Source organism: Brachyhypopomus gauderio, chromosome 3 (assembly GCF_052324685.1).
Source record: "Brachyhypopomus gauderio isolate BG-103 chromosome 3, BGAUD_0.2, whole genome shotgun sequence".
Taxonomy (NCBI): domain Eukaryota; kingdom Metazoa; phylum Chordata; class Actinopteri; order Gymnotiformes; family Hypopomidae; genus Brachyhypopomus; species Brachyhypopomus gauderio.
Window position 1 is genome coordinate 22,119,365 of NC_135213.1, and position 23,935 is coordinate 22,143,299.

Below are 23,935 nucleotides of genomic sequence, written 5' to 3' on the forward strand. Positions count from 1 at the left end.
GCTGGAGCCAAGTTTGACAGCAATATTGCTTCTTTGTAAAAATGCATTCACTGGGTAATACATTCACATCATTTTCTACTCTGTAAGAATTTTGACCTAATTTCTAATTCACTCTCAAAATCATTCTCGGAATTCATTTACAATGGCAGCAGGGAATTATGTATTTGTGGAATAGATAATGTATTTATCAGTTTTTTTTTATGGGCTTAATTTTTTTTTCTAATGTTTCTAACATGAGAGAGACCATGACACTTACCTGGTAGTGGCTTGGTATTGTGTGTGATTCTGGTGTTGGGGTTTTTTTTAAACAATTTTTAGAAACTACACTTCTGTTTATGAAGGTATCTGCTGCAGTAGTTTGACTAAATTACCGAGATCCCTAAAAATGGAACTATCACCCCAGATGGGACTCGAACCCACAATCCCTGGCTTAGGAGGCCAGTGCCTTATCCATTAGGCCACTGGGGCTTGTTCAGCGATGGTGATTGAACGATTGTAAATTACTTATAGTAACAATTAATAAAGGTTGTGATAACAAAATAATAAAACAATAAATTATCTGTAGTTGGTCTACTACAACCAGTAGAATCGATCTAAAGTGCATTACTGGAGACCGGAGACCACAAATCGGGAAGGACTTTTCATGTCGCAAGTGGCTGACTTTGCAGTAGAAGTTTAATGTCAATACTATCAATGTTTAATGAATGCCCTTTACCATATGAGCTGGTGCCCTCGGCGTCCTACTTGTGTACTGACTGCAGCTAATATATATATATATATATATGTATGTATGTATATTCGGGGGATTCGTATGCATTATACAGCAAGTAATTGTATGATAGTAAAACCAGGAAGTACGCATACACAAACACCGGTATGCCTCCTCTCATTACTCCACGAATGGGGGGGGGTTAGCGTAACGATCTGTGCTTTTATTTTGAAAGGACCAGGAACCGGCACCGTATGTAGCTGCGCGTGCATGTGTCTCAAGTAGCGATGTAACGTTAGCTGGTAAACGGCGCGTAGTTGAAGCACCTACTTTGAAAGTCTTTGAGGTGTGAGGGTCGGAAGCATCGTCTACATACATTTAAATACCTGGTTGGTAATGTCTGAAGTTTTCAAACATGGAGATTTTAAGGAACACACGCAAGTTAGCTAGATATTAAGATGGCCAGGCAGTAAAGTTAAAAGTTTATCGCTAGCTAGTTGGCTGGCCGCACAAATTTAGCTGTATAATTTAGCTAGCTAATTAGCCAACGTTAGCTTGTGTTAATTGACTAGCTTTTTTGTTAAACTCCCATGGCCATATAAGGCAAGATTGTCTTTTCATACGCAATGATAACTCAAGGTTAACAGGTTAACTGCTTAACAGGTTTACTAGCCAAAGTTAATTAAATGCCTCGGTATACTTTTATTTATTTTAGCGAGTAAAGTTAGCTAGCTAACGTTATTTATACTGTTGCCTAACGTTAGCTTGCTAACTAACCTATATATGAATACATCTAAAATACCAAAATTAAAATGACAAATATCGTTTACAATTTTGTGACTAATATTGTGTTTAATATTAGCCAGCTACTAATATTAGTAATGGTATTAATTTTGCTAGTTATCTTGTGTATCGCTTTCTAGCTAACATGGCATCTTTTCTTCAGTTAACTAAACTAGAATTGCTTGCTTACTGGTATTTCTTAGGATCTGGGCTTGTAGACTGTAGCCTATTAATACGCTGGCATGCAGAATAATAATAATCTTCATGGTTTGAGGGCGTTTAAAACTTAATAAATTTAAAGAGGGCTTGCAAATACAGTGTTTTGAATATGTGCATTTACTTATTAAATCAGGTAGTTACCTATGCAAAACCTATAACATTGGTTTTATTTGGATTAATGTTCAGGTGATTCAAAGGATACTTTAATGGCTTCTGAAGATATTGTTCAGCTTACAGAGGCATTCGCCAAGACCCATGTAGGGGAAGAACTAAGCTACAAAGGTCAAGGTCTCAAGTTGGACAATAAACAGTCAGGTGTGGATGTCTTTCAATGTCAACATTAAGTGGATGATTTAAGTGAGGAATTGTGATTGACATCTTCATGCTGTGGTTTAATTATCTCTGTAGTGGAAAAAATAGTTCGGGATATAGAACAGTTCCATGGTCTGAAGTCATTGAAACTGGAAGGAAATACAATTGGAGTGGAAGCAGCACAGGCCATTGCAAAGGCTCTTGCCTCCAAAAAGGAACTCCAGGTACCATTTTTAAGGTGTATATTCTTTTTTTCTTGTATTGTGAGGCACTCTAACTTTTAACCTACCCCCCCCCCCCACCCCCCCCACCCCCAATTTGTGTGTGCGTATTTTATTTTATTAAGCGATGTTACTGGAGTGACATGTTTACAGGTCGCCTTCGCTCTGAAATTCCTTCTGCCTTGGTGAGCCAATATATTGATGAAAAAAATTACTAATTTCTTATTCAACATAAATGTATTAACAAATGTGTGAATATAAAACATTCAAAACTTCATTCAAAAATCTATAGAAATCACTGAGCCGTGCATTGATCACCTCTGGAGCCCAACTTACTGAACTGGACTTGAGTGACAATGCATTTGGTCCAGATGGAGTAAAGGGCATTGAAGCCCTCCTGAGGAGTCCTGTGTGCTACAGTCTACAGGAACTCAGACTGAATAATTGTGGCATGGGTGCTGAAGGCGGCAGAGTAAGTAATGGTAGTTCATAGCAGTGGTTAGAAGAGCTAAACAAATAGACTTCAGCAAAATCCAAATCAAGATGTATGCTTTCTGAGGTTTTAGGAATGTACAGCTTTTTTGTGTTTGTAGATCCTGGCCTCTGCTTTAAGTGACTGCTACAAGCAGTCACACGCTGCCGGCTCCCCTCTGAAGCTCAAAGTCTTTGTAGCTGGACGAAATCGTCTGGAAAATGATGGCGCCACTGCTCTTGCCCATGCGTTTAAGGCAAGAAACGCTCCTTTTTTCTGTATCTTTTTTCATACAGCTCTAATTGCTGCATGCATTGTGACTGTTTTTTTATTATCTATCTTTTGTACAGATGATTGGCAGTCTTGAAATGGTCCACATGCCACAAAATGGGATCAACCATCCTGGAATCACAGCTTTGGCCACTGCAATCCAGCACAATCCCAACCTCTGTGTGCTAAACCTCAATGACAACACCTTCACCAAGCGAGGGGCGGTAGCTATGGCCCAGGTATGATTCGTATTCAGGTTATGTCTGCAAATTATAATTTCCTCACAATGTTGTGTGTATATTTTACAAAAAATATAAGGCCATTAAATCAGTGCAATGTCAGTTGACAGTCATTTATGAGTATTAATTGTAAACAATAATAACAACTACCTGTGGCTTACTTTATGTAGACACTTTGCAAACATTCTATATGAATAAAAATTCTTAAAGTAATGGTTAAAAATATCTTCCAATATAGTAAATGACAGTATAGTATATAGTATAGTTTTAAGACATGTAAAAGTATGATTGCATTATCAGTGTGGTAAATCACCTTAACTAGTATAGTAGACTACAGAAATACATTTGTTTTCGTTCTCACTTTGCTCTCGTCAGGCCCTGAGGGACCTGCGCAGTGTTCAGGTTGTTAATTTTGGCGACTGTCTGGTGCGCTCTGAAGGTGCCATTGCCATAGCAGCAGCCCTGAGAGAAGGCCTACCTGTTCTCAAAGTAAGTATTTTATCATGAGCTATATGTATGGAGAATACTGAGTTTTTATACTTTAAAAATGTATTCAGTTTTTGTGAATGTTTGCATGATGTAAGCATTAATTTAACAGACAGTATATTAATCCACACACTACTTGATAATTGTCACGTCTGCAGGAACTGAACCTGTCCTTTGGGGAGATTTCAGAGGCTGCTGCATTAGTTGTTGCTAGGGCTGTACGAGACAAGCCTGACCTGGAGAAACTGGACCTCAATGGTAGCTTATGGTGTTACATTTTAGCTAGAACCCTAAAGTCATGCATTACTACAGACTATTATCTATTTTGACTGTTGAGTTGTTATTGTTGGCTAAACCAATATTCACCGCTTTATAAAGCAGTTAGAAGTGAATGTTATTTTCACCAGCAAACATATTTGTAAATTTGTTGTAGTTCATGAGTTAATACAATTTATATCAAAGCCATCATAATTGCACTAGGACCAAGAATACTTGATCATTAATAATAATTATTTTAAGTATTTATGTTACATGTTAAGTAGGAAAATTGCATGGAAATGAAACACTCCCTAAAATGTGGAGGATTGGTTGATCGGAACAACTATGTTCATCCTCTGGGATTTGTGTTGGAGAATGTCTACAGTTTTGAGGTGAACTCAAGACATGTTTCTGGGGTTTTGCTCAGGAAACTGCCTGGGGGAGGATGGCTGTGAAGCCCTCAGAGAGGCCATGGAGAGCATGAGTCAGGGGGGGGTGCTCACCTCACTCAGGTATTCAGATTATTATTTTATAAGTTTGAAAGTGCTTGTATTCTCATTGCAGAATTAATGTGTACTTGTAAGTCTTCAAGTTTCCAGTTAGTTGCCCTGTTTGGCTTCTATATTAATGTTGCCTGTGGGTTAGCTGATCTTTATCAGGATGGGATTTGAAAACTTCAAAAGGGTTTTTCTGGGTGAACAATAAAAATGTTCCTTCCTGGAACAGCCTCAGGAGGTATTTTAATGCATTTAGACCTTTCACATCTGCTGTACTAACACCAAGCTCTATAACAGAAATGATAAACAGTACAAAATCAAGTCTCTAATTGTTTCCTTGTAATGTACATAACTGTAGTGATGATGAAGGGGAGCCAGATGAAGAGGATGAGGACGAAGAGGATGACGATGAAACCCCGGAAGAGGATGAGGAAGAGCAGAGTTGTGTGAACGGGACAGATCATGGCACAGGTGAAGGAAGTCCAGCCAAGGTGAGACAGGTTGACTGAATATTGCAAATACTTCATTAGTACTGCAAAGGAGAGTCTTCATTTTGGCACTCCGGCAATAAGGATGAATGGCTAGTTTAACGCCACCTGTCTCTGCAGGAGTCCCTCTGCAGTCCGGACCTCCTGTCTTTCCTTCATTCCCCAACATCCGAGAAACTGCTCAGCCTTGGAGATAAGAGGACCCAGCTCTTTGAAAATCAGGTATTGTAGACTGCTGGGCCAGCTGGTGAGAACTCTTTGTTTATATCAGGAATTGTACGCTCCTGCTATGCTAGTTTGCCTTAAATGCAGCATGTTGCGTTTCTAGAAGTCTGTTTATTTTGCCTGTAGCATGTGTACTAAAATGTGGTCCCTGTTGTCTTAGCTAAATTTTTCAGATGCTGCAAAAATTGCAGAGGTTTTTCTTCAGATTTCCTCTGTGTATAAGGAAGACCCAGAAGTGAAGCAAGCTGTTTTAGAGACTACCGGTATGAGCACAGAGCTTTATGCAACAGTGTATTTCCTGTGAAAATGGTGAAAGTTTTTCTCTCGTTGGTATTTAAACCTTCCTGCCTCCCTCATGTTACACAGACACCCTGTTGAGGAAAGCTTTTTCAAGTCCTCATTTTCAGAATTACATTTTTATCTCTTCACTGATGGTGAATCTGGGGCTTTTAAAGGTACTTTTCCAATAATGTGATTTCTTTATTACCCTGACCAAATCAGATTATTAATTTGTTTCTGAAACATCAGCATGGCTGACTCAGTTTCTACTCTGTCAGGGTGAGGTGAGGTTTAAGAAGGTGCCTGTCCTTCCTGGACACCTGCTTGTTCTGGAGTATTGTGTTGGACAGGAGTACTTTCCTGTGGACCAGGCTGATGTTCTGGAGGCGTTTCTATCTCGGTTAGTGCATGTGTTTGCGGAGCAGCAGTACTATTCTCTACACCACAAATGAATTAGTTCAATATTCACAGTAGTAATTTTTCAAAATATAAATCTTCAGAAACATTCATTCTTCATTACATCACAGTCACTTTATTTGTAAATTGACTTTCAGAAATGGCAAAGTCTTGGAGTCCTGCTCCAGTGCTAGAGATGCCCTTAAGACTACACTGGAGAAGAGAATCACTGTGTAGTACACCACTTGGAACTCACTCACGCCATCTATGGGCCAGCCTGATGGATCAAACAGAAGGGCCAGTTACAGGGCAGGAGATGGCCCTCACCCCTTATTACAACAAGCATGAAAACATTAGCTGCGGTGTCATGCATCTCTATTTGTTTGTTAAACATGTGTAACTTTATTTTCATAAATAATAAGAAAATGTAATAAAAAGCAGTGAATGATTAATGTTTAGGGCTGAAGTATAAAATTGTATATTTTTTTATTAGCATATGTTGCGTTTAAATTTTGTATAATGGTTTAAGCCACTGTGAAGGTAATTACATTGTAGTGTAGATGTCATGAAGTGGGATGGTAGTTTTGCTGTTTAAAAATGATTTTACTAGTTAAACTATACAGGGAACATAATAAAATTGTTAAGTATTGTACCTCAACAAATATGTGAAGTACTTTAAAATTGCCATACTCTGTACATTCCATTCACAATAAATTGTGAAATTATTTTTGTGAGAAAAAACGTGTTGCCTTGTTGCCTTCACACTACACCTTGGAACCCTAAAACAAGTTCATTAAAAAAACACTATTGAAAGCTTCTCTTTAATTAGTTATTTAGTGATATTCGAAAAGAGCTGTTATGACCACTTCACACCAGTGGTTGTAATGGGTGATTAATATTAGTGCTAGTGGTCTATTCATGAAACACTGGCCAGGTTATACTCCTGTATAAAAGTTATGATTTAGAGCTTTATCTTTAGCCCATAGGAGACAATCGAATTGCAGTCATACTGCATGCGGAGGTGGGGATACGTTAATTGTGTATGAGGTTTCCCGTGGGAGAGTTAGAGAAAGCAACAGGGCCATTAACAGAACAGGGAAATTCAGCCTAATTTGAACATAACTACACATAAAATTGTTGGACTTATCAGATTGTTGGACAAGGTTAGTTTGGTTAGCACAGTTAGAAAATTGGTGCAATAGTGCATTAAAAAGAACTAGATATTTTAAAGGATTTGAAATGTTCATGTTACCAATACTGGTAGAGAAAAATTGGTAAGTGTTCCCTTACCTTTCACTTGAAGCTCTTTACACCACGGTTTATACGAGAGACTGGCTGCGAGTCTGCTGCCTAACGGGAAAACACTGCGCCTTTGTGTGCAATCAATATACCAACTGAACTGCAGTTTGAAGCCTTTTCCCCCAGAGGAAGACCGACAAATACCACGCCACTGGAAATTCCTCCGTCGTTTTCGTTTGCCATATCTGGATTAGAGGTACCGAATATATATATAAAACTTGTACCCAATTATTTTTCTTAGCTTGCATATTTTGACGAGTTATTAAATAATGGTAGAATCAAACAACAGTTCACGCAAGCTGAATATAAGGTGACAACCAAACGGTGACCACGAACACGTCAGCGTGATCTAATGTGAATTTGTTTTAGCAAGGAAGGTAGGCAAGATTGAAAGTTATTTTGCAAAGATGAAAAGCATGGTTTAACTGCGTTTTTTAGAGTGTGCAAAAAAGTAAAATTTGGCAGCAGGTAGGCTGATTTTATGTTATTATAAGACATTCCTAACCTAGTTCCATTCAGTTTGAAGTCGGCGACTGTACAGAATGATTCTATATTTTAACATAAGCTTTTCTGTACAACGCTTTTCTCTAATCATGTATATGGATATTCCAGAGCAGTCTGTTGGACTAACAGGGCAAGGCACCATTTTACCTTGAGATTTTTGTAAGTGAATAGCTTCAACTGATATGCTGAATTCTTGCTGAATTCTTGTATCACCCAAGTTAATATCCCGTTTGGTAACGAACGAGATGAGTTTTCGATTAGTTGTTCTGTTTGTGTTTTTTTACAAACACACACACACACACACACACACACACACACACACACACACACACACACACACACACTTTCTCAGTACATGACAAATATTTTGTCTTATTTGTTTGATATGGTTCTCTTTATTTACTTTGTTTCATGTCACAAAGTTTTATTGCAAATATGTGCAAAAATATATAAACTTCTAGGGTTTAGGGTAAAGGGTTTACAAATTTTCAAGCATCCCTGTATATCCCTGTATATGGTTTATACATCAAAGTGTGAGAATAAACTTGATGCTTCCTCTGCACATGTACAGATCAAGATGGGTAGCATTGCTGTGGGGCCAGTAATGTTACTTCTTCTACTCGGCATTCATGAAGTAAAGTCAGGAAGGTGCACAAAATTCTGCATATGTGACAGTATCCAGCTTACAGTGGCATGCGTCAACAAGAATCTAACAGAGGTTCCGCCTACCATAGACGAGGTACAACCTGTGCAACAAAACACCTCAACAATTTCTCTAGATTCTCACAATCTTGTAAACTAATATGTCTCACCAATAGCAAATTATTTAAATGCCTATTTTGTAAGCTAATTTGTGTGTATTCTTTCCAGATAACAGTTAAACTGGACCTGAGAGGTAATAACATACAGGAGCTTCCTACAGGAGCGTTCATCCACACACCTTACCTCACACACTTGTCCCTTCAACGCAGCAACGTCCGCAAAGTAGGAGAAGGAGCCTTCCGTAGCCTTGGCCGTTTGGTCCTCCTCAACTTGGCTTATAACAACATCGAGATCCTGTACCAGGTGAGCCGAGTAATGCTGATGAATATGAGCTTGTATGTGTACTATGTGCCATAATCTGTGCCAATCACGAAGCTCCATTTGTCCCGATCACAGGAGTCATTTGATGGGCTCTCCTCCTTGAAGCAACTCCTTCTTGACCACAACAGAATAGAGGAAATCCGACCTGGAGCTTTCTCACAGATGGGTTTTCTTAACCTCCTTTCCCTCACCCATAACCAACTTGTGTACCTCCCAAACATGGCCTTTCAGGGCCTGCAGAACATAAAATGGCTGCGGCTCAGTCACAATGCCCTCAATTACCTTGACATTGAAGCTTTTGCTGGTCTGTTCACTCTTACACGTCTCAGCCTTGATAACAATGAACTGCAGTTTTTTCCTACCGAGACAATGACCAGGTAAGATTCATCATATTATATGCTCCATCACCTTTGAAGGTTGCACTTGTAAACTGTCCTGTATGCAGCAAGTCCATCATTTATGAAAGCAGTATTTTTCAAGAGTGGAGCAAGTGATGTGGATACAAAGATTTTTTAAAACTTTTTTTCTGTCTTCCTCTGTCTTCTCTCTTTAGACTTGCTGAGGTGACTCGTTTGGATTTGAGTTACAATCCTATGACCTACCTTGGAGAGGAAGCCGTGTCTATGGCCAAACTCACCCACCTGTTTCTGGATCACAACTCGCTGCAGGATTTCTCCAACATGGCTGTTCTTCCCTCTTCCCATCTCACCCACCTGGACCTAAGCCACAACCAGTTGCGAGTTCTGCAGCCTCTGGCCCCTGGTTCTCCCAACCTTGCCCGCCTCAACCTGGCCGGCAACCCTGTTTACTGCAGCTGCTACCTGCGCCCACTGCGGGAGTGGGCGACCCGAGAACGGGTCCGTCTCGGAGGAACCTGCAGTGGTCCCCCGCACATGTCAGACGAGAGTCTGGAGGCAGTGCAGCCTTCTGAGCTGCGCTGCCAGAGTCAGGAAGCCATGCTGAAAGCTGAGTTAGAGGAACGGAGGAGATTCCCACCATTACCCACAACCCCACCCGCGGGCAAGGTCAAGTGCCCAGACAACTGTGTCTGCGAGGTAAGCAAGTACAGTAGAACTGCATCCTGGAGTGTATTTACAAAGTAAAAATATTTCCATCCATAAAAATATTTCAGAAGTGTTTTTTGCTTCTAACCCTAGGCTGAGAACCATCACTCATCGTGTGAAAACCAGGGCCACACCAAAGTCCCACGAGGTTTCTCTCCAGACACACGCTTGCTGGATTTACATGGCAACCATTTCCACTACATCCCTGCCAACAGTTTTCCAGGTGTGCCACAGGTGGTTTCCCTCCACTTGCAGCGCTGCAAGATTCATGAGCTGGAGGGCGGGGCCTTCAGTGGAATGAAAAGCCTGGTGTACCTCTATCTCTCTGAGAATGACCTCACATCACTGAGCCCAGATGCGTTCAAGGGTCTGCCCCACCTCACATACCTCCACTTGGAGAAGAACCGTTTCACCCAGTTCCCCAAAGGTGCCTTCAAGCTGTTGCCTGGATTGCTGGCATTACACTTGGAAAACAATGCCATTGCTAAGCTTGAGACAGGGATCCTGATTGGTGCTGAGAGACTGAGGGGTCTATTTCTCACCTCAAATGCAATTACCAACATCGCATCCAGGGCCTTTGACCCAGCACCTGATCTTGATACACTGCATTTAGGCACCAATAAACTTAAGGAGGTGCCAAGTGATGCCCTTTCTAAGACCTCCAGCTTAGCAGAGCTCCGTCTGTCCCACAATCCTATTCGGTGGATTGGAGCACAGGCTTTTCTGCCAATTGCAACCTCCTTAAAACATCTGTATCTTAATAACATGGGTCTCGAAAAGGTGAGACTTAGTAATGGACACTTAATCCAATACAGTTCACATTGTATAATGTACTACAACTACTTGGTGGTGACAAAACAGGCGTTACACGCCATTCCGTATTATTTATGATCTATGTATATCAATATGGTTCTATACTAATTATTTTTACTTGGAAATCCTGTTTGAATGACTCTTCAGCAGTAGTTTGCATTTCCCAGTCTATAAAAAAAAATCCAATTTGGAAGTCTGGAAGTTGAATAAGTTTTTCAGTAGAGCTGACTGTGCAGTCCTGTTAAGAATACTTACATGCAGCCAATGTTTAATCTCCTTTCCATTTGCAGATGTCAAAGGATTCACTTGCTGGTTTTGGGCCTGACTTGCAGAGTCTGTTCCTGGAAGGGAACCAGCTTGAAGATGTGCCTGATTTGAGTCCACTTACGAAGCTTGAGGTTATTAATCTGGCAGAGAATCCACTGCTATGTGACTGCCCTCTCCTACCCCTGCGCAAGTAAGATAACTCCCTACTGACCGTCAGGGTTTACATGGCATTGAGCTCCATACTACCCCTTCTATTTATATTATAGCTGCATCTTAAACATGATGAGAAATAGAATTATTAACCCAATGAATTAATATGTTTTTTAAAAAGTTGCTGGGGGGAAAAAAGCCATCAACGTGATTCTTCCAGATTTTGGGTCATGCATGTGAAGTTTTCATCCCTTCCTTAAAATGACAGAATGCGGAAATTTAAAATGCAAAAATGTGTTTTATTTAACTAGATGTCTTTTTGCCTCCTTACAGGTGGATAGAGAAGGTCAACCTAAAGGTCAGGGCCACCTGCAGTTACCCACCTGAGCTCAGAGGTCGCAGGGTCAAGGATGTTCATGTCTTTAAGAGCTGTCCAGGAGAGAGACCTCCTCCTGCACATGGGCCCAAGACCTCCACGAGCTCATCAGTCAGCAGATCCAAACCTGCCTTCACTGGTGCCCCAAAAATCCTCAAAGTGGGTAAAGTCATACCCAAATTGGGCAAGAATGCCAACATTCACTCTGGGCTGAAACCCATCACCAAGAAGCAAAAGTCAGTGTGATCAGACATGTACAAATAAGAATTTAAAGATGTTTCATATATTTCTTGAAAGAATACACAGTAACATCAATTTATGTATTTAAAAAGGTATGTAACTAGGATATTTTAGATCAATTCCACTTAGAACTACTTCACTTGGTTGAGACAATCTATTAGTAATATAGGTAATGTTTTATTATTGTATTATTGTGTTTACATACAGATATGGATATCTGACAATATTCTGCAATTAAATGAAGAGAAGAGGTTCTACTTGGTAGTGATTCACAAAGCAATTATGTTCACTTATTTAAACATCGCTAAGGTCTGAGATATGCACTCAGTTTTAGAATAGATTTTAAAGTTCTGGTGAACTGGTTCTGGTTTTTAAATGTCTTCATGGCCTTGCTCCTTTTTACCTTAGTGAGATGATAGATATGTTCCAGTCAGGTCTCTCAGGTCTTCAAACAGTAATCAACTGATGATTCTTAAAAGCCGATTAAAGATTGGTAGGGTGCTTTCAGCCACTATGGCCCAAAGCTCTGGAACTCTCTTCCTGAGGAAGGCAGACATTTCATCCCTGTACAGCTTCAAGAGTCTCAAAACCTTCCTGTTTATAGCTGCATTTAGTTAACTAGATGTCTTTTTGCCTCCTTACAGGCGGACAGAGAAAGTCTAATGGTAAATTATTTGACAACTTTATCACACTGTTTTACTTAATTACATTCTATGTCTATTTTAATAGTTGTCATCTTATTTACTTTATTACATTATTTTGTCTATAATTTTAATTGTCATTTTATTATTTTGTTTCCTTTTTAACTTTAAATGGGAGCAAAGATTTAAAATGTTTTATTCATTCTGTAATGCACTTGGAGTTGCATGTATATATGAAAGGTGCTATACAAATAAAGATGATTATTATTATAAAATAAAGCCGTTTTTATACTTTGTGTATCTTTAATGATTCTACTTCGCATCTCACTTCAGTTAAACAGTACTGCAGGTAGAACAAATGAAATCAGTAGTGAATGGTAGAAAAAATATATATATACACAATATGCAAAGATATAAAGTATATACAGTTTCCTCATCATAGTTCCAATGTTTGTCAGGTGCTTCATGCGCTCTAGCAGCAGCTGTGACTCTGCCAGTGTATTGCAGCCTTGATCTCATACAAAGCAGGATCTGTGGCTCATGCAGGACCCTCCTGTTTGAGTCTGCTGAGGATGGTATCGGCGACGTTGCTGTCGCCTTGCAGATCCGCAGTGATGGGGGTCTCCACTTCCACCTCCTCCACTTTCACTTTTACGGAAATGACTACAACAAACAAGACCATTTCAGTTTGCTGCAGGCACACCTTGACAAGATACACCTTGTTTCAAAAGGAATTTTTTTAAAGCATGATTAATTTAGAAGTAGAATGCCAATGATACGTACTTTCTTCGACCGGCTCAGTCTTTAACTGAGGGCTGAATGACATGCTCTGTGCCTGGAGAGGTGTGGCAGCAGACATGGGGGGCGTGTCTGGGGGGAGAGCAGGTGCAGACTGCACCTGTCCATCTTGCTGAGGTACAGGGACATTAGAGATGCCAGCTCCTGTTTTTTTCTTCACGTTTCTTCTCCCTGAGTTACCCCCAAAAAGGTAATTTGGTTAATTGTAGAATAGTGAGACAAAAAAAAAAAACAAACTTCATTTGTATGAAATATATTATTAGAACAATGATAAATGTGACCAATGAAAGACAAAAACAAATAGCCAAGAGAAATTCACAGTTTACAGTAATAAATACAACATACTCTTTTTATTCATCGTGTTTTTGTTTGGATTCTCCTGAGTTTCTGCAAAAAAAAGGAGAGAGAGTAATAGTTTGTAATTTAAGATCTTCCTGACAAGGACTTTTAGAAGGTTTTTATTATGCCCTGTATGGTGGTGATGGGATGATTTTTGATGGTATGCACTTTAGTTGTTACTTATTAAATAAATACATTGAATTCGTATTTGTGAAACAAAACCTCCCTGAACAACTACAAACCAAGTGTGTTTTTATTACACTTACAAATTACTGTACTGGTGCTGAGATGAATATGTAAGTAATTAATTTTTAATTGCCTACTTTTCTCTCACACAACGACTGCTGAAATTTCCCCCATTCACTGACCCCGACAGCCATGCCAACGACACAAGACCAACACCCCTCTACCTGAGCCAATGGGGGGCTGGAGCTGGTAGCCGGTAAGCTCGCACCAGCCCACAGGGTAGATCTCGGGGGACTGGCAGTCCACCCACTGGTCGAACTCCGTCTCCCAGCCGTCGAAGTGCAGCAGGAGCAGACGACCCACGCAGCGCTGCACGGTAGCCACACACACCAGGCGGGGCTCCATCAGGTCCACCGCCTCCAGCTTCATGCCTGGGGCAAAGCCGTGCCCCACGGGGTCCTGGAGGGGTGGGGGTCAACGTTACACATTTTGCACTGTAGAAATGCACATGGAAAGTGTGACTAAAGAGATGTGGAGTTGAAAGAGAAGGCTTTACTGCGTTGAACAGTCTACGTGGAGCAGCCACGCTAGATGTTTCTTCCAAATATTTGGGCCATGTGAAAGTCGCTTGATCGTAGCCTAGGGTAGACAGAAACAATCAACGCATCACAATGTGCTGTGAAGAGTGATGTGCAGTCAGAGATTCTTAGACTGGGATTAAGAAAAAGTTATTAAATACTTAACACATACCAGGGGGCAGAGTGAGAGCTATGTCATTGTTCTGGCAGTATCCCGTAGGCAAGATAGCATGTGAGCTAGCATGGTAGCAAAACCAGTCTGATCCATCACCAATCTCCACACCATCAATACTGACCATGAGGTAGCCATCTAAAAGCACCTGTTCAATACAAACAAGGTAAGATCAACACTAAACCAATGCCAACAACTATACCATGCGCTTATACATCACGTGGCCATTCTAATATGAACCACACCAACACATAAGATGTCCTCCACCTTTCGAACTGATGCAACACAAATGTTTCCCAGGTTCAGAGGATCAACGGCCTCCAGCTTCATGCCCTCCTCAAAAAACCCTCCTTCCATATAAACGGTCCTCAACTGGAGGGACGGGGAGGGGAGTTGAAAAACAGAAAATGAAGATTATAACAAAACTATAACTAAACATGAAACATCCAAATGATGTTCAAAGAAAGCAAGCAAAAGGAACAGTAAAAAAAACCAAACCAAGAGTTAATCTAGCAGCTTTCTCAGGGCAGGTCACTGACCTTCTTAAACTGCCTTGGCACACTATCGTACAACACCTTGCGGAAGGCTGGATGACTGCTCATGTCCACAGACGTATCTGTGAAGAGATTGCATGCAGCCTAAAAATGTCAACAAGCATTGGGAACCTTAAATAAAAGACAAGTTCTGTAGATATGTACATTATCATGATATAAAGGACACAACAGAAAATAAGACATTTACACTTTTGAAATCATGCATATAATACGTTTAAGAACTATCGTTTCAACATACAGTGGTGCCCATCAATGGGATAGATATATTATGCAGAACCTTGAGTTCTGAAATTTGGAGTATTGGAAGCAAGAAACATGGGCAGGAATAAGGGTGTAAGTGACTTTGACCAAGAGCCAAGATGCAATGCCTAGACAACTGTCAGAGCATCTCCATGTTGTCAAAGTAGCTCAGATTCTTATGCTTGTGGGCCTTTCCTACTTCCAACACAATGTTAAGAACTGCTCACTTGCTGTCTAATATATCCAAAGATAGATAGATAGACAGATAGATAACACAAACAGACAGATAAACAAAATATCAGTACAAATACAATGGCATGTCAATATTTTAAGCATGGCCCTATGACCAAAAACAACCCAAAGATATGAAAGACCAACATGTTGCAGTAACTCCAGCCCCTGTCTCCACTCACCAGTTTCTTTAATGAGATGGCCCACTCTAGACGACCAGTTGATGGGGTGCACCAGAGGACTCCACATGTGACACCAGAAGTCCGAGAGCACTTCGCCCGATGGTCCAAGCCCTGCATCTTCATGGATGAGTCTCAGGCGTCCACCAATCACCGTGTCTACCACTGCTGTGCGTGTGCGGCTGACCAGCGATCGATCCACGACCTCCACACGGATGCCCTGCCTGAAAGGGCACTTCAGACTGTCCGCTACCTGAAAGATACACAGAAAGAAGACAAACAGGAATAGGGTGTGGTCACGTACCATGCCGAGAACAAGACAAACACAAGATGCAGCTCGCAGCTGAGGGTGACCTTGACATGAAAATCCACAGGGAGTGTGAATGCTCCAACGAGCCTCTTCATCAAATACGATTTCCAATCAGGTTTGGATCCGTGGACCACTGAGGGAGAGAGACACAAACAGAGCGTCAGAATGACACTGTATGAGGAGAGTTAGGAAATCCAGGCTCCATCGTCATTGCTCCCGCTCACCCTGTGGGGGCACAAGCAGCTTGCTGTGTACTGCACACCAGCCAATGGGATGGACCTCAGCAGTGCCCAGGTTGCACCAGAAATCGTGGCTGTCATCCTCGTCGAGGCCCTCATATCGAAGCTGGGCTCTGTAACCTGAGATCAAAATTAAAAATCACAGTGAAGCAAGAGTTCAATCAGAGATGTAACATGCATCACAGTGGTGTCCATGCATCTCCTATAATATGCATAACTGCATCTGCTTAATAGTGTTCCATGTTTCAGGACTACACAGCTTAATAGTGTTCCATGTTTCAGGACTATACAGCTTAATAGTGTTCCATGTTCCAGGAAATGTCAACACTGTACTTATAAAGGCCAACTTGCATTTTGGATGTAGTGTGAGAAAGTGGAAACCTTTACTCAGCCAGGACCAACAGATAACAGGATGCCTAAACCAAACGGCATTTTCCTTACCACTTCAGATACACACATGCCTCTACTTCTAAATTATCAGGCAAGATGCTGTGAAACATAAAGTGTCCATCATAGTAACACATTAGCTGTTTTACAGACATCATGCAATTTAACAAGCTTTTTTTTTGGTCACATTGAGCAAACAACCTCAGGTAAATACTCCCACTCTAGGATTAACAGCGGTCTTTCACCAACAGCACAGGGTCACATTGGGCTACATACAGCACAACTATGTTACATTCAGGAAAAATTGTCTACTTTATATCATATATAAACTGTAGCATGTGTTCACGTTTGCTCATGGATTTAAATTTCGTCCTTCCATCTTTCAGTCTCAGGTTAATATAAGGTAAAAAAAAATTACACAAATAGTTTCTTTTTCAGAATCAGAAAATGTTTCTCTCTTTTCTTCCTTCCATACCACCTTCCAACTTTTAAGAAATTGCACTGTGTACTGTGTGTAGGTAAACACAAACGTTACTCACTTCAGGAAGGAGGAATGGAGGGAGGGAAGTAAGGAAGCAATCCCATACCTGCCACTCGGAGGATAGTGGCGATCCAGTAGACCTTTGTCTGCAAGCCAGCATGAGTGTGCAGGACCTCAACGCGCAGCCCGACATCAATGTCCTCCCACAGGGCGCAGAGTGGAGCCTACCCAGAGATATCCCAGTGCTCACCTATCCACTCGTGCCAGTGGGCCAGCATTCATAACTGCAGCTTCACTTTTTTTAATTACAGTTGTGGATAAAAAGAGAAAACTCACATGGTGGAAGCAGGTGACTGGAGTAGCTACGGAGCCATGCTTCTCCAGGTAAACACCCCAGTCAAAGCCAGCAGGGGCTAGCACAAGAACAAATGGCTGTGACCATGAAAGAACACGTTGTGGGACAATATAAATCAAATACATTTTAAAATACCATGCGAGTCTCACCATCTTGCCCAACAGCTGAGCTGCCTGGGGAGAGTTCTGGGCCTTGTGTGTGAGGAGTAGAGCAGTTCTGTTGTGTGGGACCCTTCCTGATAGGTGACTTTCCCTATGCACGCAGGACACACAAACACCCACACAGGTGGTCTTTAGCAACACGCATCACTCCACATGGATGTTCCACAACAATGCTAGCTAGAGAGTACAGTGGGGAAAATAAGTATTTAGTCAGTCACCAATTGTGCAAGTTCTCCCACTTAAAAAGATGAGAGAGGCCGGTAATTGACATCATAGGTAGACATCAACTATGAAAGACAAAATGTGAAAAAAAAATTGAGAAAATCATTTTGTCTGATTTTTAAAGAATTTATTTGCAAATAATGGTGGAAAATAAGTATTTGGTCAATAACAAAAGTTCATCTCAATACTTTGTTTTATATCCTCTGTTGGCAATGACAGAGGTCAAACGTTTTCTGTAAGTCTTCACAAGGTTGGCACACACTGTTGCTGGTATGTTGGCCCATTACTCCATGCAGATCTCCTCTAGAGCAGTGATATTTTGGGGCTGTCGGCGGGCAACACGGACTTTTAACTCCCTCCAAAGGTTTTCGATGGGGTTGAGATCGGGAGACTGGCTAGGCCACTCCAGGACTTTGAAATGTTTCTTACGAAGCCACTCCTTTGTTGCCCTGGCAGTGTGCTTGGGATCATTGTCATGCTGAAAGACCCAGCCACGTTTCATCTTCATTGCCCTTGCTGATGGAAGGAGGTTTGCACCCAAAATCTCACAATACATGGCCCCATTCATTCTTTCATGTACACAGACCAGTCGTCCTGGTCCCTTTGCAGAGAAACAGCCCCAAAGCATGATGTTGCCACCCCCATGCTTCACAGTTGGTATGGTGTTCTTTGGATGCAACTCAGCATTCACTGTCCTCCAAACACGACGAGTTGTGTTTTTACCAAATAGTTCTACTTTGGTTTCATCTGACCATATGGCATTCTCCCAATACTCTTCTGGAACATCCAAATGCTCTCTAGCAAACTTCAGACGTGCCTGGATATGGACTGGCTTAAGCAGGGGGACACGTCTGGCACTGCAAGATCTGAGTCCCTGGCGTCGTAGTGTGTTGCTGATGGTAGCCTTTGTAACGTTGGTCCCAGCTTTCTGCAGGTCATTCACTAGATCCCCCCCTTGTGGTTCTGGGATTTTTCCTCACCCTTCTTGTGATCATTTTGACCCCACGGGCTGAGATCTTGCGTGGAGCCCCAGATCGAGGGAGATTAGTAGTGGTCTTGTAGGTCTTCCATTTTCTGATTATTGCTCCCACAGTAGATTTCTTCACACCAAGCTGCTTGCCTATTGCAGATTCAGTATTCCCAGCCTGGTGCAGGTCTACAGTTCGGTTTCTGGTGTCCTCCGACAGCTCTTTCGTCTTCACCATAGTGGAGTTTGGAGTGTGACTGTTTGAGGTTGTGGGCAGGTGTCTTTTATACTGTTAACGACTTCAAATAGGTGCCATTAATACAGGTAATGAGTGGGGGAAAGAGGAGCCTCTTAAAAAAGAAGTTACAGGTCTGTGACAGCCAGAAATCTTGCTTGTTTGTAGGTGACCAAATACTTATTTTCCACCATTATTTGCAAATAAATTCTTTAAAAGTCAGACAAAATGATTTTCTCAATTTTTTTTTCACATTTTGTCTCTCATCTTTTTAAGTGGGAGAACTTGCACAATTGGTGACTGACTAAATACTTATTTTCCCCACTGTACGCAGTAACATTTGGTTCTAAACTACAGTTCGTTCTCTAGACAGAGCCTCTCCTGTCCTCTACACATGTTCGCCTTTGAGGAAGGTCTTCTTGCTCACCTCTAGTCGGGCTAAGATGGAAGACTTCTTCAAGTTAGAGGAGAAAGACCGGGAACAAGACACACTGCAGAAGCGCTTGCTTCTTGAGTAGAAACTTCCTTTAATCCCAGAAACACCACACATCTCGCACTGCACTGAAACTAGACAAAGGTGCAGGAAAATCAGACTGGGCTAATTAAGAAAATTATGGACTTAAACAGTAAAAATAAAAACTTTTAATAACCAAGTTGACTGAATAGGTGTATTAATTATATTTCTCATAATATAAAAATCTTAAAGTTAAAATCTATCTTCATTGGTTGCTAATCTGCTTCATGGGATTCATAAGCAAATCTGCTTTGTCTAGTCCAGTTTTCCCCAAACCGGTTCTCATGTCCCAACCGATGGTCCAACTGATTTTGCTCTATTCCAGCACCCGCCACATTTGAATGAAAGTGTAAGTGCAAGAACACTGAATATCTGCTGAATATACTGTGTTATGCTGGCTTAGAGCAAACATGCAAACTTCGGGGACCAAGTTAAGAAACGTAACTAAACTTAACTAAACTTAAAAGAGCTTTTTAATCAGCTCTTTCATAAAAGAAAAAAACACACCCTAAACACATCTAACCCATGTCCATTAACTGTACCTTGTTTATCACTATGCTCCAATGGAGAGATGTGGTCTAATGTGGGACTAGTAACCCCTTCCTCATCAGAATGCATGTATTCTTCCCCCTCTTCATCATTTTCTTCCTCCATAGCGTCCAGGTCTATGTTCACTGCACCCCCCTCCCATCCACCCTTCATGGGGGAACAAAAGAGATATATTTAGACTGAAAATCAATGTACAAAGCAGTTATTATTCAAAGTGAAACAGTTTTACATGTGGCGCTGCTACACGCTACTCTCCGAGGGCTGAGAAAGAAGGTTTACATGTACCCACCGGTTCATGGTTCTGAGGCTCCGTGCTCACGTTTGATTTCTTTCCCTTAGGACTGCAGGTCGAGCAGGTGGCGCCTCGACCTCCACATTTACTGCAAGGAGGTCTGATAAAAATGGTTGGAACTGCGCCTTCCTTTAGCCTGATGCCTTTGAATCCCATTACCTTGGCGACTGCTGTGGGTCTAGGCTCAAAACAGTCTTTGCTAAAATGTTCAGAGCACAAGAAAGAGAAAGTCTTGGCGACCCACTTGGGCTTCGTCTTTTGTACCTGCCTTTCCCACTTGCGAAACTCAACAGGGTGTTTGGGAAATCTGAACATAGTAACATTGTCCCCATACGACTTTCTACATCCGTATGCTGCACACCGATTAGGCATTTTCCCTCTTTAGTTGTTAAAGTTAAGATTAGATGAGTAGAAATCATGCAGTGTCTCTATGTCTTTGGTAGAATCATAACAATACTCCAAAAACAGGTTCTGTTAAACCAAGGACCGTTGGAGGATATTGATATTTGTCAAGAAGTACCAAAATCGTTAGCTAGCTAATAAATTCTACTTGGCTAGTTAGCCAGCTAGGTAAACTTCAGTAGTACTTGTCCTGGACTCCCACAGCATTAGTTCACAACGTGAGACCTAGATCATTTCCAGTACTCAACTAAGGAGGGTTTCTAGAGATAACCAGACCGTCACAGTCTAGAAACAGGCCGAAGCAATAGTGGATATAAACAATTTACTCAAGATTGTAGCGAACTATCTTTTCTACAATAGAAAATTCACATTCCCTGCACACGCTTCTTCTACCTCTGTTGGTGGATTTTGCACGGAAAGACGATTGCTGCCATCCAGTGGAGAGAGCTTTCGCGACATCTTAACTCCTTTAACTTAAACGTCTTCATTTGATGCGCGTATTTCTATTCCATATAGCAAACTATATAAAAAATAAATTCAAACAGAAATGTAATTTACAATAATTAAACATATTATTTTTAAATATACACACAGTAATATGGAGTTTAAGAGGTTCCATGGTGTAATGGTTAGCACTCTGGACTCTGAATCCAGCGATCCGAGTTCAAATCTCGGTGGAACCTATCTATTATTTTAACTCATTATTTTACATTAGGAATTGTGTTTTAAATATTATTTTCAATGACAATGAACCACATTAAATCCAGACCTTCAATACTAAATTGATTATAACGGAAAACAACAAGTTCACAATCACAGCCCCATCAACTTAGTCCATGCATAAACAATTGCTGGTTCATATATAGTTTTGCTGGCTATCCCACGAAACTAGATAGACTTTCAAAATAACATTCTGGCCTTAATGAAAAAAAATAACACAAGTGGTCACAATTACAGTCTCTACTCTTGTAGTGTTTCTTTTGAAAAGGAATCAAAGATGGAAGAATGTCTGACAGTTTTAAGTGTAACAGATTGCAAGAATATCCTGTTTGTTTTGGCTCCAGCACACTGAATTTTAATGTAACAATTAAACATTTGCTCCTTTATATTAAAAATCACTTGAAAAGCCATCACATTGTCTTCTCAACGACTATTGCAATCACAGCACATTTTTCAATTTTTATATAATTTTACATTTTTATGCTCCATCCATATGCTGAATGTAATTTTACTAGCCTATGTTTTTTAATTCATTATTCTCTTTTTAATGTTTTGTATTACAATCTTGGATATCTTAAGATTAAAAGTGCTGACCAAATGCTATTGATAAGGAACACACCACGAAAAAAAAGATGCAATATGTACCAGGAAATGAGGTGTTTAAAAGCAACTTCACAAATAAAAGTAGCCTAATTTCCAAATGCCATTTACTTGCAGATTATAATTTTCCTTAATTAAAACGAGGCAGTGAATGTATACAGGCAGGAGTTCCTAATTTGGAAAATCTTCAAGCAAACTTCAAGAATACAGTGGAGTGGATAAAAAGGAGCATGTAACTGTTGGTACATAGCAAAATGCAGACGTGTGCAGACTTTCAATAAAAAAGGTTTAATATTAGAGGCGTAGTCAGACAGTCCAAAGGTGAAAACCAGATAATCAGCAAAGGCACAAAAACAGAATCCAACAGCAATGTCAAAGCCAGTCTTGATCCAAAACACAGTAGAGCAGTAACAGCCAGGCAAAGGTACAAGAGGTCAAATCCAAAAGAGACAAAGAGTAGACAAACCAGGTCAAACCACAGACAGCATAATAACAAATACACTCAACACATTTCCTGCAATAGTTGACAATACTTTGAAATGAAGATAAGTCATGTATATATGGAGGTGTGGAAATGAGGAACAGGTGTGATTAGTAATCAGGAGAGGAGGATCTAGTTAGCCGGTGCTGGGGATTCTGGGAGATGAAGTTTCCAGGTTTGTGCTGCATGACAGAGCCAAGAGAATAAGATGAGATCAGGGTTTAACAGTGCACATTGACAAGCCAAAGACAAGCTGAAGACAAGCTGGACTACTGCATTCTGGACTATCTGTAATGGCTCAGTGGTGTATGCTGATATGTCAGGAGGTAGAGATTTGAAGTAGTCTAGACATGAGAGGATGAGGGCCTGGACAAGGAACTGAGAAGCTTTATGCTATACAAAGTAAAGGAGATTTGGTGCATCAGAAAGCTCATGTCTTATCTGTCAGTTCCTGTCATCTGCTAAGATTAAGAACAAAAAATATTTATTGTTGCTAGCAAAGGAAGCCCTCATTAGACTGAAAATTTGATTAAACCCATCAGTGACATAACCAAAATATTAGGCATATCAAAATTTATTTTACACTGTTAGTAATAATTTACTTATGACATCGGCTATTACAAATGACTTGGTAGACAACAAACTAAATTAAATTTAAATTGTGAAAAAGGTGTACAGCAGTATAATACCAGAAGGTTTACTGTAAAATCCAACACTGAGAATAGATAACAGCTGGATAAACATTTACATAGACCAAAACTTTATGTACAGAAAAAAGTCACTCATAATTCAAAGAAAATCCTCACAGAAACCACTCTGAAGAAAATGAAAAGAATACCACCTTCTTAAAACTTTTCTTTACTGACCATGTGAAAGATCTTAACATCTGCATTCTGACTCACAGAGAAGCATCTTATCTGCTAATATACAACGATATACCTCAAAGACTATGAAAAGCACTTTACCTTGTAGCAGGACAAGGGCCTCATAGCGTTTTTCTGTGTCACAATGTGAAATTCATGTTAAATGCACATTCCAAAAAAGCATATGATAATTATGGTCCATGGTATGACTGCCGACCAGTGTTTCTTGCCTCAGGTAATGTTAGAGTCCATTTGAAAGAACAAAAAGAGTGACAGTATGATGTGATACGTCCCAGGCATGTCAGTTTGAGCTTTTCACAAACAGCTGTCATTCTGGATTTTTCACACACAACTTTTTCAACAGTTCACTAAAAATGGTGTGAAAAGATAAACACCTCTTAATCAGCAATGCTGTGGAGAAAGCAGCTTTTTGATCAGAGTGATCAAAGAAGAATGGTGAGTATTGTGTAAACAAAAAGGCAGCCCACAACTGGGCCCAAGACATGAACATTCACTGGAATGTAGCATGTTTTTGGACTTTGGCTGAAAAAGGCTGTGACTGCTTAGTGTTGTGTTCTGATGTTGTCAG

General features: G+C 40.6%; 3 protein-coding genes and 2 non-coding genes across 7 annotated transcripts; 3 read left to right on the forward strand and 2 right to left on the reverse strand.

Moving 5' to 3' along the window:
* Nucleotides 1-395: 395 nt before the first annotated feature.
* Nucleotides 396-468, reverse strand: trnar-ccu (transfer RNA arginine (anticodon CCU)). The gene has a single exon. It is a non-coding gene; the product is annotated as a tRNA-Arg (tRNA).
* Nucleotides 469-955: 487 nt separating this feature from the next.
* On the forward strand, nt 956-6,595 carry rangap1b (Ran GTPase activating protein 1b). Of its 2 annotated transcripts, none has more exons than XM_077000381.1 (16): nt 956-1,098; nt 1,898-2,026; nt 2,120-2,247; nt 2,370-2,429; nt 2,537-2,716; nt 2,838-2,972; nt 3,067-3,225; nt 3,601-3,714; nt 3,870-3,969; nt 4,397-4,481; nt 4,825-4,957; nt 5,075-5,176; nt 5,340-5,442; nt 5,546-5,634; nt 5,737-5,858; nt 6,013-6,595. In XM_077000381.1, the coding sequence occupies exons 2-16, from the start codon at nt 1,918-1,920 to the stop codon at nt 6,089-6,091; spliced, it is 1,698 nt and encodes a 565-aa protein (XP_076856496.1). In that variant the 5' UTR covers nt 956-1,098; nt 1,898-1,917; the 3' UTR covers nt 6,092-6,595. The 2 variants fall into 2 exon arrangements, with proteins under 2 accessions (XP_076856496.1, XP_076856497.1); XM_077000382.1 differs by having other exon boundaries at nt 984-1,055.
* A 448-nt stretch (nt 6,596-7,043) lies between these two features.
* Nucleotides 7,044-12,370, forward strand: chadlb (chondroadherin-like b). Of its 2 annotated transcripts, none has more exons than XM_077000385.1 (8): nt 7,044-7,349; nt 8,229-8,396; nt 8,528-8,722; nt 8,816-9,117; nt 9,294-9,795; nt 9,898-10,584; nt 10,908-11,074; nt 11,368-12,370. In XM_077000385.1, exons 2-8 carry the CDS (start codon nt 8,235-8,237, stop codon nt 11,654-11,656), a joined length of 2,304 nt encoding a protein of 767 aa, XP_076856500.1. In that variant the 5' UTR covers nt 7,044-7,349; nt 8,229-8,234; the 3' UTR covers nt 11,657-12,370. The 2 variants fall into 2 exon arrangements, with proteins under 2 accessions (XP_076856500.1, XP_076856501.1); XM_077000386.1 differs by lacking the exon at nt 7,044-7,349 and having other exon boundaries at nt 8,282-8,396; nt 8,528-8,552; nt 8,629-8,722; nt 11,368-12,367.
* A 92-nt stretch (nt 12,371-12,462) lies between these two features.
* Nucleotides 12,463-21,106, reverse strand: l3mbtl2 (L3MBTL histone methyl-lysine binding protein 2). Its single transcript, XM_077000383.1, has 17 exons — nt 20,278-21,106; nt 19,982-20,135; nt 19,353-19,492; nt 17,490-17,592; nt 17,322-17,398; nt 17,092-17,209; nt 16,103-16,237; nt 15,923-16,011; nt 15,572-15,821; nt 14,904-14,980; nt 14,632-14,736; nt 14,365-14,512; nt 14,171-14,253; nt 13,839-14,073; nt 13,435-13,476; nt 13,075-13,260; nt 12,463-12,954 (listed from the first exon to the last, which is right to left on the reverse strand). The coding sequence occupies exons 1-17, from the start codon at nt 20,650-20,652 to the stop codon at nt 12,830-12,832; spliced, it is 2,442 nt and encodes an 813-aa protein (XP_076856498.1). The 5' UTR covers nt 20,653-21,106; the 3' UTR covers nt 12,463-12,829.
* Nucleotides 21,107-21,293: 187 nt separating this feature from the next.
* Nucleotides 21,294-21,365, forward strand: trnaq-cug (transfer RNA glutamine (anticodon CUG)). Its single transcript has one exon. It is a non-coding gene; the product is annotated as a tRNA-Gln (tRNA).
* Nucleotides 21,366-23,935: the final 2,570 nt, after the last annotated feature.